This window comes from Myxine glutinosa, chromosome 6, assembly GCF_964187855.1.
Source record: "Myxine glutinosa chromosome 6, kmMyxGlut1.1, whole genome shotgun sequence".
In the NCBI taxonomy this organism is placed as follows: Eukaryota; Metazoa; Chordata; class Myxini; order Myxiniformes; family Myxinidae; genus Myxine; species Myxine glutinosa.
In genome coordinates, this window is record NC_136266.1 from 120,124,729 (window position 1) to 120,144,703 (window position 19,975).

Genomic DNA, 19,975 nt, shown 5'->3' on the forward strand with positions numbered 1-19,975 from the left:
CAACAGAACACACCAGGCAAGCTGCATGGTCACAGAACATACCAAGCAAGCTGTATGCCAACAGAACACACCAGGCAAGCTGCATGGTCACAGAACATACCAAGCAAGCTGTATGCCAACAGAACACACCAGGCAAGCTGCATGGTCACAGAACATACCAAGCAAGCTGTATGCCAACAGAACACACCAGGCAAGCTGCATGGTCACAGAACATACCAAGCAAGCTGTATGCCAACAGAACACACCAGGCAAGCTGCATGGTCACAGAACACAACAAGCAAGCTGTATGCCAACAGAACACACCAGGCAAGCTGCATGGTCACAGAACATACCAAGCAAGCTGTATGCCAACAGAACACACCAGGCAAGCTGCATGTCAACAGAACACACCAGGCAAGCTGCATGTCAACAGAACACACCAGGCAAGCTGCATGTCAACAGAACACACCAGGCAAGCTGCATGGTCACAGAACATACCAAGCAAGCTACATGTCAACAGAACACACCAGGCAAGCTGCATGGTCACAGAACACAACAAGCAAGCTGGATGCCAACAGAACACACCAGGCAAGCTGCATGGTCACAGAACACAACAAGCAAGCTGGATGCCAACAGAACACACCAGGCAAGCTGCATGGTCACAGAACACAACAAGCAAGCTGGATGCCAACAGAACACACCAGGCAAGCTGCATGGTCACAGAACACAACAAGCAAGCTGGATGCCAACAGAACACACCAGGCAAGCTGCATGGTAACATAACACAACAAGCAAGCTGTATGCCAACAGAACACACCAGGCAAGCTGCATGGTAACATAACACAACAAGCAAGCTGTATGCCAACAGAACACACCAGGCAAGCTGCATGGTAACATAACACAACAAGCAAGCTGTATGCCAACAGAACACACCAGGCAAGCTGCATGGTAACATAACACAACAAGCAAGCTGGATGCCAACAGAACACACCAGGCAAGCTGCATGGTAACATAACACAACAAGCAAGCTGTATGCCAACAGAACACACCAGGCAAGCTGCATGGTAACATAACACAACAAGCAAGCTGTATGCCAACAGAACACACCAGGCAAGCTGCATGGTAACATAACACAACAAGCAAGCTGTATGCCAACAGAACACACCAGGCAAGCTGCATGGTAACATAACACAACAAGCAAGCTGTATGCCAACAGAACACACCAGGCAAGCTGCATGGTAACATAACACAACAAGCAAGCTGGATGCCAACAGAACACACCAGGCAAGCTGCATGGTAACATAACACAACAAGCAAGCTGTATGCCAACAGAACACACCAGGCAAGCTGCATGGTCACAGAACACAACAAGCAAGCTGGATGCCAACAGAACACACCAGGCAAGCTGCATGGTCACAGAACACAACAAGCAAGCTGTATGCCAACAGAACACACCAGGCAAGCTGCATGGTAACAGAACACAACAAGCAAGCTGCATGGTAACAGAACACACCAGGCAAGCTGCATGGTCACAGAACACAACAAGCAAGCTGGATGCCAACAGAACACACCAGGCAAGCTGCATGGTCACAGAACACAACAAGCAAGCTGTATGCCAACAGAACACTCCAGGCAAGCTGCATGGTCACAGAACACAACAAGCAAGCTGGATGCCAACAGAACACACCAGGCAAGCTGCATGGTCACAGAACACAACAAGCAAGCTGTATGCCAACAGAACACACCAGGCAAGCTGCATGGTAACAGAACACAAAGAGCAAGCTGCATGGTCACAGAACACAAAGAGCAAGCTGTATGCCAACAGAACACACCAGGCAAGCTGCATGGTCACAGAACACACCAGGCAAGCTGCATGGTCACAGAATACACCAGGCAAGCTGCATGGTCACAGAACACAACAAGCAAGCTGTATGCCAACAGAACACACCAGGCAAGCTGCATGGTCACAGAATACACCAGGCAAGCTGCATGGTCACAGAACACAAAGAGCAAGCTGGATGCCAACAGAACACACCAGGCAAGCTGTATGCCAACAGAACACACCAGGCAAGCTGCATGGCAACAGAACACAAAGAGCAAGCTGCATGGTAACAGAACACAAAGAGCAAGCTGTATGCCAACAGAACACACCAGGCAAGCTGCATGGTCACAGAACACAACAAGCAAGCTGTATGCCAACAGAACACACCAGGCAAGCTGCATGGTCACAGAACACAACAAGCAAGCTGTATGCCAACAGAACACACCAGGCAAGCTGCATGGTAACATAACACAACAAGCAAGCTGTATGCCAACAAAACACACCAGGCAAGCTGCATGGTAACATAACACACCAATCAAGCTGTATGCCAACAGAACACAAAGAGCAAGCTGCATGGTAACAGAACACACGGAGTGAGCTGCATCCCAACGGAACACACTAGGCAAGCTGCATGGTAACCGAACACAAAGAGCAAGCTGCATGGTAACAGAACACACTGGGTGAGCTGCATCCCAACGGAACACACCAGGCAAGCTGCATGGTAACAGAACACAAAGAGCAAGCTGTATGCCAACAGAACACACCAGGCAAGCTGTATGCCAACAGAACACACCAATCAAGCTACATGTCAACAGAACACAAAGAGCAAGCTGCATGGTAACCGAACACAAAGAGCAAGCTGCATGGTAACAGAACACAAAGAGCAAGCTGCATGGTAACAGAACACACTGAGTGAGCTGCATCCCAACGGAACACACCAGGCAAGCTGCATGGTAACAGAACACAAAGAGCAAGCTGCATGGTAACCGAACACAAAGAGCAAGCTGCATGGTAACAGAACACACTGAGTGAGCTGCATCCCAACGGAACACACCAGGCAAGCTGCATGGTAACAGAACACAAAGAGCAAGCTGTATGCCAACAGAACACACCAGGCAAGCTGTATGCCAACAGAACACACCAATCAAGCTGTATGCCAACAGAACACACCAACCAAGCTGTATGGTAACAGAACACACCAGGCAAGCTGCATGGCAACAGAACACAAAGAGCAAGCTGCATGGTAACAGAACACAAAGAGCAAGCTGCATGGTAACAGAACACAAAGAGCAAGCTGCATGGTAACAGAACACAAAGAGCAAGCTGCATGGTAACAGAACACACTGAGTGAGCTGCATCCCAACGGAACACACCAGGCAAGCTGCATGGTAACAGAACACAAAGAGCAAGCTGCATGGTAACAGAACACAAAGAGCAAGCTGCATGGTAACAGAACACACTGAGTGAGCTGCATCCCAATGGAACACACCAGGCAAGCTGCATGGTAACAGAACACAAAGAGCAAGCTGCATGGTAACAGAACACACTGAGTGAGCTGCATCCCAACGGAACACACCATGCAAGCTGCATGGTAACAGAACACAAAGAGCAAGCTGCATGGTAACAGAACACAAAGAGCACGCTGCATGGTAACAGAACACAAAGAGCAAGCTGCATGGTAACAGAACACAAAGAGCAAGCTGCATGGTAACAGAACACAAAGAGCAAGCTGCATGGTAACAGAACACACTGAGTGAGCTGCATCCCAACGGAACACACCAGGCAAGCTGCATGGTAACAGAACACAAAGAGCAAGCTGCATGGTAACAGAACACAAAGAGCAAGCTGCATGGTAACAGAACACACTGAGTGAGCTGCATCCCAACGGAACACACCAGGCAAGCTGCATGGTAACAGAACACAAAGAGCAAGCTGCATGGTAACAGAACACACTGAGTGAGCTGCATCCCAACGGAACACACCAGGCAAGCTGCATGGCAACAGAACACAAAGAGCAAGCTGCATGGTAACAGAACACACTGAGTGAGCTGCATCCCAACGGAACAGACCAGGCAAGCTGCATGGTAACAGAACACAAAGAGCAAGCTGCATAGTAACAGTACACACTGAGTGAGCTGCATGGTAACAGAACACACTGAGTGAGCTGCATCCCAACGGAACACACCAGGCAAGCTGCATGGTAACAGAACACAAAGAGCAAGCTGCATGGTAACAGAACACAAAGAGCAAGCTGCATGGTAACAGAACACAAAGAGCAAGCTGCATGGTAACAGAACACAAAGAGCAAGCTGCATGGTAACAGAACACAAAGAGCAAGCTGCATGGTAACAGAACACACTGAGTGAGCTGCATCCCAACGGAACACACCAGGCAAGCTGCATGGTAACAGAACACAAAGAGCAAGCTGCATGGTAACAGAACACAAAGAGCAAGCTGCATGGTAACAGAACACAAAGAGCAAGCTGCATGGTAACAGAACACAAAGAGCAAGCTGCATGGTAACAGAACACAAAGAGCAAGCTGCATGGTAACAGAACACAAAGAGCAAGCTGCATGGCAACAGAACACAAAGAGCAAGCTGCATGGCAACAGAACACAAAGAGCAAGCTGCATGGTAACAGAACACAAAGAGCAAGCTGCATGGCAACAGAACACAAAGAGCAAGCTGCATGGCAACAGAACACAAAGAGCAAGCTGCATGGTAACACGACATACCAAGTAATCTCGGCATCATTAATCATGAGATAATTTGTTAATTTGGGTGTGTAGTCATAATTAAGTGTCTAAAACAGTATTATTCACAATGTTTCATTTAATAATGACTCACAGGTCTGCAAACATATTGATCGAGAGGAACAATAAGAAAATAATCAAAATAGATTTTTAGTCACACTGAACAGCACAGTAAAACCAAAGAAAAGAAAATGTAGCTGCCTCACTCACTCGTGGATGTTGGCCGTTGTGAGTTGTACTGCAGAGTGGTCATGCTGCGGAAGGGCTGCCCTGAGGGAGGCGGCTGTGCCGTAGGGCAATAGTACACTGCCATCTGTGTGTGGGCAAAAAGAGCTCAAATCACAACTTCAGCAAGTTGAGCGTTGCAGTAACAGCAACATGCCTGCTGCTCAAATTTATTCAATGATTGGTCTGAACCTTTTCCAAAGGACCAGATTTCAAACAAGTGGTTTCTTCTTGGATGCTTGTTAAGATTGTCCGATGAGGTAATGGATTCCTCAGCCATTTTCAACAGGTTGAAGTTGGAGGTCATAATTACTTGCACACTTAATTAAACAGAGTGTCAAATCACTGCCATCTCATATCATCCTCCATCCAAACCCTGGATCTTTTTTACCCCTGTTAGCCATCCCAAACACACATCCTTCAAATTCCCTATTTTATTTCCTGAAATCCCCTGTAGTGTCCTTCCTGCTTATCCCAGTACCCCGCCCCAGCCCTCTCCCTTCCACAGATCTCTTGATGTCCCTGTTCCCTACGGTTGTTGTGCTTTCCTCTCCCTTTATACTATGTTCCATGTGTTAGCTCTGATACTCACTCACCGCAGGCAGGTTGGTGGTCTTTCTGTCTTCTACTGACTCCTCTCTGGCCTTGCCCCCCCAGCTCTCTCTGTGCTCTGTCCCCCAAATATTCCTACAGGTCGCACAAGATCTGCCAGCAACCCTCTTATGGTTAAACTGCCAAAATCAGGACTCTCTGCTCACCTTCACTCCTTCATTCCTCTTTTCTCCCGCCTCTGGAACAAACTCCCCCACTCCCTTCAATCCCACCCCTCCCTCCAGGTCTTTAAAACAGCTGTTCACCACCATCTCTTATCTTCCCCCATCCAAAACCTTGATCTTTTCTACCCCCGTTAATTCACCCCAGATCCACTTTTTTGGAATACCGACTTCTTTCCTGGAAGTCCTTGCAGTGTCCTTGTGTTTTATACTTCTCCCACCCCCTTCCCACGCCTCCTCCCCCCAAGCCCTCTCCCTCCCACAGATCTCCCGATGTCCCTGCTCTCAAATGTTGTTTGTGTGCTTCCCCTTCTCTTCCCATCTTGTCCACCGCTCCCCTTATTATATGTATTGTTTGTCTGCTTGATTTTTTTGTGTGCGATAAATGTTTGCTCTTTCACGAGCCTCGATCCAGTATAAAAAGAAAATAAAAAAATAAAAAGCCTCCACCAAGTATACAAAAAATAAAGAAGAAAAAAAGTGTTCTTTGGGTCATAATTTTCAGGATATATAACTATTTAAACGAACAAATACAATTGTTTCCGTGCCACACCATTCTTCATCTCATAGTAATTGACATAATACTCTCTTTAAAAAAAAAATGTTCAGTCCATCATTTAACTTGTATAAAGGCCGATAATGTAACATTATCATACCTACCTATAATACTGCATTAATTTCACCTACCATGTAGGGGACTTTGTAGTGAGCAGCAGTACAGTATCTGCTTTGTCAATCAGCACCAAGCTGCTAGATGTGTTTATGCTCCTTTTAATTGCAATTATCTCGGCTGCCTCTCCAAATCTGCTTGTGAGGACCATAGACAGGATGGAGTGTTGCAGGCACATGGTTCCTGGTCCTACAGGGAAGGAGTCTATATTTTATACAATACCTCAAAAACAAGGCCTTAAAAGGGAACATAGTGAGCTCAAAGCGTGGCTAAAGCTACAGAATATTTTTGCCAGCTTGTGCAGAGCTGGTGCAGGTCATGCTTTTCTCACCATAATGTGATGACTCCACAGAGAATGCGACTCAATATTACATAGTGTACCTATGGATTCGGAATGAACATAAACACATCAAGTGCATTAAGAAAACGACAAAATGTCTTATCCTGATGCCAAAACCCAAACACAGTCGCACCCCTACATTCGCGAGGAATACGTTCCTGGAAAATGCCGCGAATGCTTGAACTGCGAATGTGGGGGCATTGTTTCAATGGGAAAAGGGGGGATAGGTTCCGAGCGGTCCCAACTCACTTGTGTGGGATGATGCCCATATCCCTGCGGATGATTGCTAGTGTTTGGTCCCTGGTATCCACCCTGATGGGACATGCCATGCTGACCAATCGAAGGAGGAACAGATGCAGCTAAGTAGCCAGGCTGCAGTGAGGCTTGAGGCAGCATGGGATATAGCGTGGAAGGGTCTGATGCGTCAGCTGAAGGCTGTCGGTTCAGGTTCATTGCACCAAAGTGCTGCCCAAGTTCATCCTGATTCGGGGTGGGGAGGGGGTGGCATTAAAGGCATTAATTTATACTGGCCTTGCACATACATATTCATGTTATCTTCATTATTGCTTTTACATATAAAAATTATGTGAATGGTAGTTTTTATTTTTATTTTTTTTTTTGTTTGTTTTTTTTTTGTTTTTTTGTATACAAGATCGAGGCTCGTGAAAGAGCGAACATTAATCACACAGAAAGACAAACAGACACACAAAACAAATAACATCGGGAGCGGTAGACAAGATGGGGAGAGAGGGGGAAGGACACAAACACAACATTTGAGAGCAGGGACCGAGAGACATGGAGACATCGAGAGAACTGTGGGAGGGAGAGGGCTTTGGGGGGGGAGGCATGGGAAGGGGGGGGGGGGGTGGGAGAGGTATAAAACATATGGACACTGCCAAGACTTCCAGGAAAGAAGTTGGAATTTCAAACAAGGTGGATCTGGGGTGAATTAGTGGGGGTAGAAAAGATCAAGGTTTTGGATGGGGGAAGATAAGAGATGGTGGTGAACAGCTGTTTTGAAGACCTGGAGGGAGGAGTGTGATTGAAGTGAGTGTGGGAGTTTGTTCCAGAGGCGGGAGAAAAGAGGAATGAAAGAGTGAAGGTGAGCAGAGAGCCGAGATTTCGGCAGTTTAACCATTAGAGGGTGGCTGGCAGATCTTGTGCGACCTGTAGGAATATTTGGGGGACAGAGCACAGAGAGAGCTGGGGGAGCAAGGCCGGAGAGGAGTCGGTAGAAGACAGAAAGACCACCTACCTGCCTGCGGTGAGTGAGTGAAAGGCCCTCAGAGATAGCTTCATCGCGGGAGATTCCAATGATTCTGAAAGCTTTGGATTCAACAGCGTGAAGCCGAGCCAGGTGTGAGGCAGGAGCACCAGCCCATAGGGGAGAACAGTATTCCATTGAGCTGCGGATGAAAGCTCAATGGAATACTGTTCAATACTCAATAATAATACTCAATGGAATACTCACTCCATCGTTCAGGGCCAGATCAAGGTGGGGGGATGGGGCTAAGGGGGTTGCCACACCCCACCCCTACCGCTTTGATGATAAGCACCCAAAGCATACCTTCCGTTTACAAAATCTCATTCTCTATGACGTCAACATATGCCCTTCCAAACTGACTCTCATCATAAATAAAACAAGAACGTACAATTGCTCAGAAAAAAACCTCGTTCAAGGACATTTATGATAACATGGCTCTGTTAAATCCTCCAGTAAATCCATGAGTAAAGCGAATGACTTAAACTGTCTGTAACCATCTGCCCATTACCTAAAAATACTGTATTTGCAGTCTGTTACACAAGCAATGATGTGATAAAAGGAGTGATAGAAAGTTTGGAGAAATGGGAGAGAAAGTGAGGCGTGGTGCTGCTTATATGTGGGATACGAGATAAGTGAGGGGGCAGGGACCTCAACAATTGTCATTTTGCATCCTGAACAAATAGATGGCAAAATGGGATCGAGTTCAACCATTAAATAAAAGTTTCACTCCATCGTTCAAAGTGATTTCTCGGAGGACCCGAATTAGTCATGGCCGACTAGGCCTTCGTCCTTGGCAAAATGAATTAGTGCTATCCCTTATGGGGTGGTGCCACAGCATCACATCTCTCTCCTGGAATCTAAAGTTCACAACATTATTGCAATCTCCCATGATGAGGCTGAAGCACAAGATGGTTGCTTTTACATCGCACACAGGTTGGTGACCAATACGTCCTGTGATCCTCTGCAGATCCACCAGGATGCAAGCTTTCTTCCAGTAATCCCCTCCTGGATCAACTCCCACAATCCCAGTTATGCCCACCTCCCCTCTTTTCTCTCATTTGTGGAACTGCCTTCCAGAGACAGTTCGATTGCATTCTTCCTTCCAGCGGTTCAAGTATGTGAGGTGCCACCATATCCTGCCGTCCCCCATCCTACTTGGAATATTCTCTACCCCAATAGACCCTTCCAAACCAATCCCCATTACTATCCAGGTTATTGTTTTTCCTCCCCCCATTTCTCTCTCTCCCCGTTCCCCTTGTTTGCTGTGTCCAACTGTCGTTCCACTGTCAGTACATTTACACTCTGTCTCCTCACTCTTCCATGAGCCAAGATCTGCTGCCAAAAAACAAACAAAAAACAAAACAAAAAAAAAACAAATAAATACGAGATATCTGCGACCACAAAGCGATCACCAAGGGCATCCCTCAGCTCACCCTTGGTGATCGCCCGAGACTTACATTTGGCCCACAATCCAATGATGGCCATTTTTTTTGGACTGTCATATGACCTTGACCTACAACATTTAGGGATAGAGTGTAAATTAAGAAAATGTGTCCCTATTTACACGATATCTATAAAAACCACATCATTAAAAAAAATCGGACAATTATTCAAATTATGATCGAAAAGGTGATTTTTGGTAATTTGGTCACAATCTGAAAAAGTAGGTCAGGTAAATCAATTATCAGGTGCACAATTTCATTGCAGTTCCATTATTATGATGCAATAAACATCTTGGAAGGACAAGCGGCCTTTGAGATTCCGCATTGGCAAAATTGAGTGATGAAAACACATTTTTCTTTCAGACAACCATTTGACCTTGACCTTTAATTCAGAGGGTTATGATGTAAACTAAGTGTAAATGCGCCTTGCTCTAGGTCTAGGATATCTAGGGAGGGCAATTTCATTCTGATCAGACGGTCCTTAGTCGAGTGCTTAAATGATTAAATATCTATAAATGGCTCATGACCTTAAAGTTAAGTCAAGGTCAAATAATTATGTCAACTTTACATATTTTTCATTATCATTGTTAATACAAAATTTAATTGTGGAAGTCCCAGCCATATCTGAGATACTGATACTAAGATCTGATCAGATCTGATGATCTGAGATACTGATCCGATATTGGCAGAAAAAAATTAATAAATAAGAAGAACCTAAATGGTCGTCGTGATGTTGCGAACCCCACATCACACTTCCCCCATGTCACCTCCCACCCACCCGACCAGATGTTGATACCGTACAGTTCCATATTTGGTTCCCGAATCTGAAACGCCTCACTGCACCTCTCACTCACTATTATGAACTTGTAATTGCCGTTAATCATGGCCTTTAAACACAAGATAAGTGGGGAAGGTGAGTCTGCTGGAAAGAGGCACAAGAAAGTGATGTGTTTGAGCGAAACAGTGAACATGTTGGACAGGCTGCTTACGGGTGGGGGTGCATCTGTAGTGGCCATGAATCATCCTTCTGACTTCCCCTCCAACACCACCACCATCATCATCATTCTAATCACATCATCAAATGTAAATAAAAACACTGTTCTGTATACTGCACTTTATTTATTTGAAATATCATTAATAAATACTTACCATTTAACACCCTATGTTCAATCTGACCTGGGAATATAACCTGCTTTCTCCCATTAAACCATGGTATCCGTATCCGTATTCACAAATTCTACATTCGCCAGGTTTTTCAGAAACGTAATTCTCACAAATACGAGAGCCATGTGTATTATACTTGATATGAAATTTCCATAACAGAAAAGTTGGGGTGATTATTATGCTTAGAATGAAGGCCTCAAAAGTTTTGCACTATAAATTCAAATATGATTTCAATTACATTTACTCAAATCACAACAAACAGGCTGGGATAACTTGGTCACATATTCCGTTTCACAAGGCTGGTATTTTTATCCATTCTTAACAACTATGCAAGTGCGACCTGATGGAAACATGGACGAGCCCAATATAATCAAAGCAACCACAATCTAAAAGAACATCGATGTAATGCACAGGTTGTGGACAAAAATGGAAACACCCAGGTAAATGAGGTACACCAAGTATATTGAAAGCAACAGCTTCCGCACAGGTGTGTCCCATGTGTTAATGAAGCAAATAACATCCCAGCATGCTTATGGTCACGTATAAAAATGCTGCACGGGCCTGGTTGCCTATAATTATGGCTAACATGGCTGAAAGAGACCTCGGTGATTTTGAAAGAGCGGTGATTGTTTGGGGTGCGATTGGCAGGAGCTTCAATGACAAAGACAGCTCAACTTGCTTATGTTTCATCAACACAACATCACACCATCAACAAAGAAGGAACGAGAGTCATTGTAGATGAAATCCAGGAGAGCAAACAAGGTGAGAAAAAAAACCCGACACAATTGTAGCATCAATTGAAAATAAAAATACAAATGTCAGACCTGAAGTTACAAAAAAGCCTCAGTGAAATAAAATGCCAAAACAAACAAACAAAAAAATCCACTGAAGACATTCCCACCCCTCCTCTCGACAAGGCAGTCATTTTTAAGGCCAGAAAAGCAAACTTGCAAAAATAAATACACAAATGAATGAATAAATAAACAGTGGACCAAGAGAAGGGATAAAAGAGGAGCGAGCGTACCGGTGGGTACGGATGCTGTGTATGCATCGGAGGCAACAGAGCGTGAGGCTGAGGGTATGAAACCGCAGGGTACTGTGCCGCTTGGATGCCCTGTCAAAGTGTGCATCGGTGCAAGAACCAAGAAGGAAGTGGCAGAAATGAACGAAGAGGAAGAGTTGCCAGCGATGGCCGAAGAACAGGAAATCAGCAATATATAAGGAAAAGGTTGGGACAGAAATCGAAGAGTAAATAATCATTAAATGTTTAAAGAAGTGACATGGAAGGGTAGAGTTTTGAAGAACAAAGAAAGTATGTTCGAAGGTAGTCATCTAAACAAGACCAGAAGTCTAACAGCGGCGTAGCTGGGCTTGTAAAATATTATAAACCACAAACACATATGATTAGATTTTTAAACAGTCGTTAATGCTGTTTATAACATTAAATAAAGAAATTTGGAGGAATCCCGACATCCATGAGGTAAGTTTTACTGACAGAACTGAGCGAAGATCTACTGTAATATATATGCCCCACAAGGGTTGGGTAAATAACATGACCCTTCCTGCCACTAAAATGGCGTTTTTCGTAGTGGCCTTTTGAAACCCACCAATTAAGGTTTTGTTTTGAAAACCACCAATGAAACCCACTTTTCCTGCTGTTTAACATGAAACTGAAAGGGAGGAAGACCGGGGTGTGCTCATTTACCAAGCAGCTAGCTAGCGCTTGCCAAGCCAGCTGTTCCTTAACGGTTTTGAATGGCGTACTTGCTCGAATGCTTAAACCACTTGGCGAGCTCTCCACAAGAACCTTGGTAAATGAACACACACCCAATGTTCTTGAGACCCGACCATAGAGAGACTAATATCTATACCCCAAAGAGGAATGACCCTTCCTGCCTCTCCCGTAGTGAGCGGGTGTACTAGTAAATTAAAATGTCGGTCGGTGGAGTCAGCCGTCGTAATCACATCATAGACGTAATGACGTAGTGTGACAGGCGGACAAAAAACTGCCGCTACTTTAATTTATAGACGATTATATATTTTAACCTCCAGTAACTTTGCAGTCACTACGAAGGGATTAGTGTTACGATTAGATTTACTATGATATAAATGTTACGTTATCATTATTATGAAAATGGTATTACTAAAAAAAAACCGAGGCAAATTCCTTACTTCCGCATTATTTGTACCGTACACTGCTTATCATCGATTCATGAACCATACACCGCTTCAATATAGAAACTTTGCAATGACGACAAAAGGATTGCAGTGTTACGATTATATTTACGATATTATTAGTATTAACGCTATTATCATGATTACGAAAACAACACTACTGTATTAAGAAACCTGGGCTAATTTGTCCGAAGTGGCCTGAAGGTGACGCATGAAGGCATGAAACCCAAGGCCTATACGTACTATGTCGTTGGAAGATCCGTGACGTCGATGCTTTCAATATTTGATGATCATTTTAACAATCGAGTTTTTGTGTTTCACACTGAATGAAAAACGTGAAGGTAGAGCATGGCGATTGTGATATATGACAGGTTCGATGATATGTTCGGCCTGAAAGACATCGGAATCAAAATGCCAGAGTGTGGAGTCAGCCGTTGTACGCCGTAATGACCTCAGACGTAATCACATCACCCTGTCATGTGACCAGATCCTCAGCTCTGATTGGTATACGTTTGAGGGGACATACATACATACGGACGGACAAACTGATCTAGACCGCTTTGCCATATGGGCTGCGCCGTAAAAAATAATGGAGCAGGTTAATGGGAAAACAAAATCGAAGTTATTTATCAAAGTAAGAAAAGGAAATTTTTTTTATGGTAATGAAGTATCCGACTTCATATACACACATATCATAATAATACCGTGCATGTGCACACAAAAATGAAGAGCTCAATGTTGACGTGGACATTTTGGTGTGAAAATTCCAAAGGTATTGGGAATGTCGAAGAAACATCACCTATTACATCCCTTACTATATACGTAACACTCTGGTCCCTTGATGCTATCTTTGGGACGGGTACACAGCCAGTTCAGTACACCTGCTTTGACATTTTCATCACCAGCAAATTAATGCCATCTAGATGGGTTTTAAGTTTTTTTGGTTTTTTTTGGAAAAGAGAGAAGATTACAAGGTAACGAGTCTGCAATTAATGGAGGACGATTTGGAACTTCTCAACCTATCTCCGCTAATGTAGTATTGGTCAGATTTGATAGATGAGGGCAAGCATTATCATGCACCAAAATCAAGGTCTGGAAGCAACATACCTGGCTGTCATCAGAATACTGCTCGTTTTACTCGATTCACTAAAGACGGTGATAACACAGTCACTGTAGTAATTAGTACTTTACAATGATAGTCTGTCAACTTTCAAGAAGTTCCACATGAATCAAACCATTAAGATCTCAAAAACACAACTGCTGTAGGCTTTCTGGCTGATGGATGGGCCTCCGAAGGGTTTTCTTTGTGGTGGGGAACACAGATGTTTCCGCTTAATCTCGACTCGCTTTGACTATGGTGTGAAATGGAGGACCCAGGTCTCATTAGATGAATCTTGAAGAAATATCCACCCTCGCTCTGTTAGCATTTGCTATGGTGCAATGCCAACACAAATCGTGTTTTCATCAACCATGAAAACCTGGTTGTGGATTAACGGTTAAGGTGGCTGGCTTAAGATCTAGGGTCTTGAGTTCAAGCCCCTATCATGCCGTTGAGTTAACACCAAGTGGGTCAACTCAACCTTTCATCCTTCCGAGGTTGGCAAGATGAGTACCAGATAGCTGGTAAGGGGCATTGCATCAGCGGCATAGCCGCACCCCCAGAGAATGATGCAGCCAATCAGCCACAGGCTGCATACGAACAAACAAGTCAAGCCTATTGAATGATGCAGCCAATGGCCTATTGGTACCTACTTTGCACTAGCCTTATTGAACTTCCATTGAGAATTAATGATCTTTTGTACAGACGTCCAATTATTCTGAAATTTCACATGTAGTGATGCAGCGATTCTCCAAAATTAGCTGTTCGACATGTTTAATGTTAGACATGCTAGAGTGACAGCTGCATACAGCCAATAACACACCAATCAATCGCCTTTTGTTTAACTTGGTGAACCACTAAAACACACCATGACGTGAAATACAAGAATCACCAAATGGTGCAGACAGATTGTAAATCTCTGCTCCACAGCACATGTGACTTTTCGCTGCCATGTTAGTTTTGTTATTTGACAAAGGATTGTAATTATTCACAACAGACAAAATCATGAGACTAAATTTCCACCTTGAACAATTATTTGAAAATCCCAGTTAAAAGTCCACATCAACCTTGAACTATCCTTGCAATATGTAATATTGTGTCCGTGTGTTCGTACGCTCACATGCTTGTGTCCTTGCAAGTGTCTATCTTTGTGAGAATGATTTCTCAGTGTTCTGCACCTGTGTAAGGATTGTCTGTTGTTGTTGTTGTTGTTGTTGTTGATGCTGTTGCTGCTGTTGTTGTTGTTGTTGCAAGGATGGAGGATGCTGTAAAGATGGAGGATGCTGCAAGGTTGGAGGATGCTGCAAGGTTGGAGGATGCTGCAAGGTTGGAGGATGCTGCAAGGTTGGAGGATGCTGCAAGGTTGGAGGATGCTGCAAGGTTGGAGGATGCTGCAAGGTTGGAGGATGCTGCAAGGTTGGAGGATGCTGCAAGGTTGGAGGATGCTGCAAGGTTGGAGGATGCTGCAAGGTTGGAGGATGCTGCAAGGTTGGAGGATGCTGCAAGGTTGGAGGATGCTGCAAGGTTGGAGGATGCTGCAAGGTTGGAGGATGCTGCAAGGTTGGAAGATGCTGCAAGCTTGGAGGATGCTGTAAAGATGGAGGATGCTGCAAGGTTGGAGGATGCTGCAAGCTTGGAGGATGCTGCATATGTGGTGGCATTTGGTGTTGAGAAGATAAAGGTGGTGCCATGGGGCTGCGGAGAGGTTGACTATTCGAGGTAGCAGCAGGGGGATTGTACACAGCAAGCGAGCCATCAGAATTTAGTAATGGCTGCCCTGGAACAGAAGGGCAGAGTAAAATAATGAGACCGAAAAGGCCCACATCGATATCATCCATACACATATGAAGAAAGGGGGGGGGGGGGGAGGGTGAGAGGGGGAGGAAGAGATTCTTCACCATTTGGAGATGGGGCCAAAAATGATATATAAACATTATATCCAAAAAAGTTATAGACGGGTTCAGATGAAACTTCGACAGGTTTGGGTGTGTGACACCGACAAATCAATTCGATTTTGGTGAAGATCCGTCTGGATCCGAGAATTTTTAAGTGATTCGTCACCATTGGGCCAAAAACAATATACAGCACGATACCTCAAAACGTTATGAAATGATTCGGCCAAAACTTTGGGGACAGGTTAGGTGTCTGAGAAGGACAAATTGCTACGATTGTGATGAAGATCCGAATCCAGATGCGAATACGATAAAAAAAAATTAAAAGTGATTCTTCACCATTGGGAGATGGTGCCAAAAACGATATATATCATATTTCAAAACGTTGTGGACGAGTTGTGACAAAACTGGGTGGATGAGTTGGTTAGGTGATAAGAACAAGCTGATTGGATTTTGGTTCTGGTCCGGATCCAGATCCGACCTATCAGTGGGATACAAAACGTAAACCATTCAGCTTGGCGGAGGTATGCTTTCTACCGAGTGCCGTTCTAGTTTAAATCTGAATTGTTTACAAATCTGCTTCAAAGAAAAACAAAATACAAACTTCTACAATCATTAAAAACAGATAAATGTACAATCTATTAACATTCCAGAAATTAAACAAATACCTTTTTTGTTATTCATATATCCATATATCCATAAATATATTATTATATATCTAAGCCTGGCATTGGCTTAGCAGTCAGGGTGCCGGCTTGGGATCCTAGGATCCTGGGTTCGAATCCCGGTCCATCGCTGAATTAACGCCAGGGGGGTTGACTCAGCCTGTCATCCTTCCGAGGTCGGCAAATTGAGTACCAGCTTGCTGGGATGAATGATCACGGTGTGTACCCCGATTTAGAATAGGTACACCGTATCCCTGCGCATCGTAAGAGCGTGACCAAGGGTTGGCGTCAGGAAGGGCATCCGGCCATAAAAACATTGCCTCAAACAGGGAACCATGATTGTCATGGGGCCCGCAAGGCTAAACCCCGCTCTAGCGGGGAAAAATGGCCTTAAAACGATCATTCATTCATTCATTCATATTATTATATATCTATTATATATCTATTTATATGTTATATATATATATATATATATATATATATATATATATATATATATATATATATATATATATATATATATATATTGTTATATATTGTTATATATTGTTATATCTATTTGGCCCTCAGATTCAAATATCCTACTACTGATCCATCTGGCCATGTATAGTCCCCCTCTCAATCCCAGATTATAGCGTTGGTGGCAGTTCGTGACACAGCTTTCTGGTATGCACACTGTCTATGGCCATACTACTTTCATTCCACAGTGAGTGAAACCTCAAGAGAGTACATCGATTCAGGTCAATCTCTGACTACACAGTAGCACAATAGATACATCATACAACATGTGATGCAAAACATTTAAGACCTACGCTGAGATGAAAACTTTTTTTAATATGGATGCGGACTCGGGAGACGTTCTCTAGCACACTATCAGGCCGACGAACCTGTAAGCCAACGAACACACGATATTTCCGCAGCACAGCAGGTTGCTAAACAACCACCGATGCCATCTAAGACGTTTAATTCAGGCAAGGTCCAGCATCTAAATCCTCTTTACCTCACCATTGAATTAAACCCCCTCGATAGAGTACCGTACTCTCAACGCTCCACTGTTATTAATCAAATGGCCGAGCGATACCGTAAGTGGACGTTGGCTAATGGTTGAATGTTTGTTTATATGGTGAAAAAACAAAAAAACATGTCACTCCAAAGGACAAACTGTCCTTTAAAGAAAACAAGCAAAAATAAAGGAGTTGCAAGGGATCACCATACAATCCATTTTGTTGATACTTTTTGTCAGACTTTACACAATGGCCCTATGTGTAGATGCTGTAATACGTAATAGTCATGTGCCATAACATCACCTTTAGCAGAGAATCCACTTGGAAGAACAGAGGTTTCAAGTGGATTTAAGTTTAACAGCAGCAAACCTCCATTCAGGCTAATGTCACTTGCATTCAAATATTCGGCCTTGTTATATGTCCAGTCTTCCATAAAGTCAATGAAATGTGGCAAAGAAAAAAAAATACACACCTGTCTGTGGGTTGATAAGAATGCTACCAGGTGGAATGCCAGCAAGATCTAACGGCAAAAGGTAGTAATTCGGTGATGCATGCACACCCCCAGACCTGTCGTTTCCTGAGGAGGTGGGCCGATTTACATGCGTGTTGGCTACCGGTGGCTGCCCGGCTGGGTATTGAGGCCGAGTTGCCGAGCCAGTTGAGCTGACACTGCTCGATGAATCTGAGCCTTGAACAGCACACAATAATACCCTAACGTCATTGGAGGCAGTCATGGGTGTGATGAAACAGCAGCTTGCTTTTAAATATATATTTTAATACTTGTGTACCAAGACCCATTGTGTACCCATAAACGTACCCATTTTTGAGAGGTGGCAGATGGCTGGTTTGGAAGAAGTACATCCACCATTACTGTCAGAACGGGACAGCACCGAAATCCCACCAAAGCTGCTTGCCTTGGTCACTGTGGGTCGAGTATTGCGCTGGCAAGAGATCTCAGAATCAGTACTGCTCCAGGGTCGAAGGTCAGACGACATCATCTCGGCATCCACACTGCCTTGCCGTCCATTAAGCATGCACTCACCGCAGTCTTTTTTTGATCTGATCGTGAGTTTGGAGGAGCAAAAACAAACGAGTCGCATTGGAGCACTATTCATTTAAAAATGACAAGAAAAAGCAAGCCTGGCTTTTGAAAGTTGATATCATTATTTTAAACTCACCTCATTTCAATTTGTGTGTTGTCTGGAGAAGTTGACTGGAAAAGAAATTAACAAAAAATCTTTAATTGCTGTTCTCCTCCATATGCCTCATCACATGAAAGTATAAATGTGTATATATAAATAAATAAAACAACCAATCAGAAGCCGTTTGTGGGTGTCATAGACACCACGGAGGTGAAGGTGTTTAAATAACATACATAAATTCATACATAAAGTTCTCCCATATATATTGTCGCATCAGAAGGTCCTTTATCATAGATCGCTCTGAGCCGGAGGTCTATGACCATATGCAGATCCCAAAACGACGTTTACAATACTGCGTTCACGCAATACTGTACTGATATTCCCCATGGATCACTCAAATGAGGTCCAACATGGCGAAGCATCACACGGGAGGTGGGAAAACATTCCTTTATCATCAAAATGGGTTTATTACCTCCGCCACTGAATGTGCAATGAAGGATATCTAAAAAATCTATGGATGGATTCGGCCTACATTTGGTGGACAGGTTGGGTGTGTGACAAGGATGAATCGATTACATTTTGGTGAAGATCCAGATCCAGATACTATAATTTCTTTAAGTGATCAACCACCAGGGAGAGATAGGGTTGAAAACTAAATATAGCACGATATCTCAAAAAGTTATGGATGGATTCAGCCAACACCTGGTGGACAACAGGTTGGGTGTGTGACAATGACAAATTGATTGGATTCTGGTAAATATTAGGATACTAAACAATTGTTTAAGCAATTCTTCCCCAGTGAGTGATAGGGCCAAAAATGAAACATAGCAATATATTTTCAAAAGGTTGTAGCCGGATTATGACAAAACTCTGTGGATGAGTTGGGTAGGTGATAAGAACAAGCCGATTAGATTTTGGTTCAGGTCCGAATCCAGATCTGGTCCATCAGTGGATACAAAACGTAAACTGTTCAGCCTGACAGAGGTATGCTCTCTACTGAGTGCCGTTCTTGTTTACAATGAATTACAGGAATAAGCATAGATGGGACAATCGATAAGTAATCAACAGATCTGTCGGTAGACAAACACAGATAGCGATGATGGACACGGAAACTTTTCTACAGAAGATAAATAAAACACAAACCCATACCAACTATGGCACCGCTAATAAGCAGCGGAATCACAAAACAACAGAAGCTGGTGGATGTGCAGTGTGCAGGCTCGTGGTGAGCGGAATGGGTTTTTGCTGGAGTACAGCGATAGTTGTGGCTGCATGCAACTTTGGTTGTGGCTGCACTGCAGCTCGGGACGTGGAGATGAAGAGGTGCGAAGTCAATATGAGGAGAAGTTCATCAGCCTCAATGCATGCTCAAACTCCAACTGAACCCGACCATTGCAGAACTAGTACCGGCAATAACTCAAAACGGAACTGCACTGCACTGGAAAGGAACTGAAACCAGCTGAACTGCAACACTGCAGAACCAGCAATCACTCAACTTAAAATGGAACTCAACTGCCACTTAGATGTAGTTACGGAGCCGGTAAACTTTGGCACCTCCCTTTTGG

General features: G+C 43.9%; 1 protein-coding gene across 5 annotated transcripts in view; it reads right to left on the reverse strand.

Moving 5' to 3' along the window:
• LOC137430240 (cAMP-regulated phosphoprotein 21) overlaps window positions 1-19,975 on the reverse strand; it is a 247,709-nt gene that overhangs the window by 52,205 nt on the left and 175,529 nt on the right. For 4 of the 5 annotated variants that reach the window (XM_068120952.2, XM_068120951.2, XM_068120949.2 and 1 more), the window contains exons 13-19: window positions 18,447-18,481; window positions 18,086-18,327; window positions 17,741-17,956; window positions 14,886-15,484; window positions 11,458-11,547; window positions 6,813-7,043; window positions 4,766-4,868 (exon numbers count right to left, since the gene is read on the reverse strand). In XM_068120952.2, coding sequence (XP_067977053.2) covers window positions 4,766-4,868; window positions 6,813-7,043; window positions 11,458-11,547; window positions 14,886-15,484; window positions 17,741-17,956; window positions 18,086-18,327; window positions 18,447-18,481 — 1,516 coding nt within the window. The remainder of the gene's footprint in view (window positions 1-4,765; window positions 4,869-6,812; window positions 7,044-11,457; window positions 11,548-14,885; window positions 15,485-17,740; window positions 17,957-18,085; window positions 18,328-18,446; window positions 18,482-19,975) is intronic. The other variant, XM_068120950.2, reaches the window with a different exon arrangement.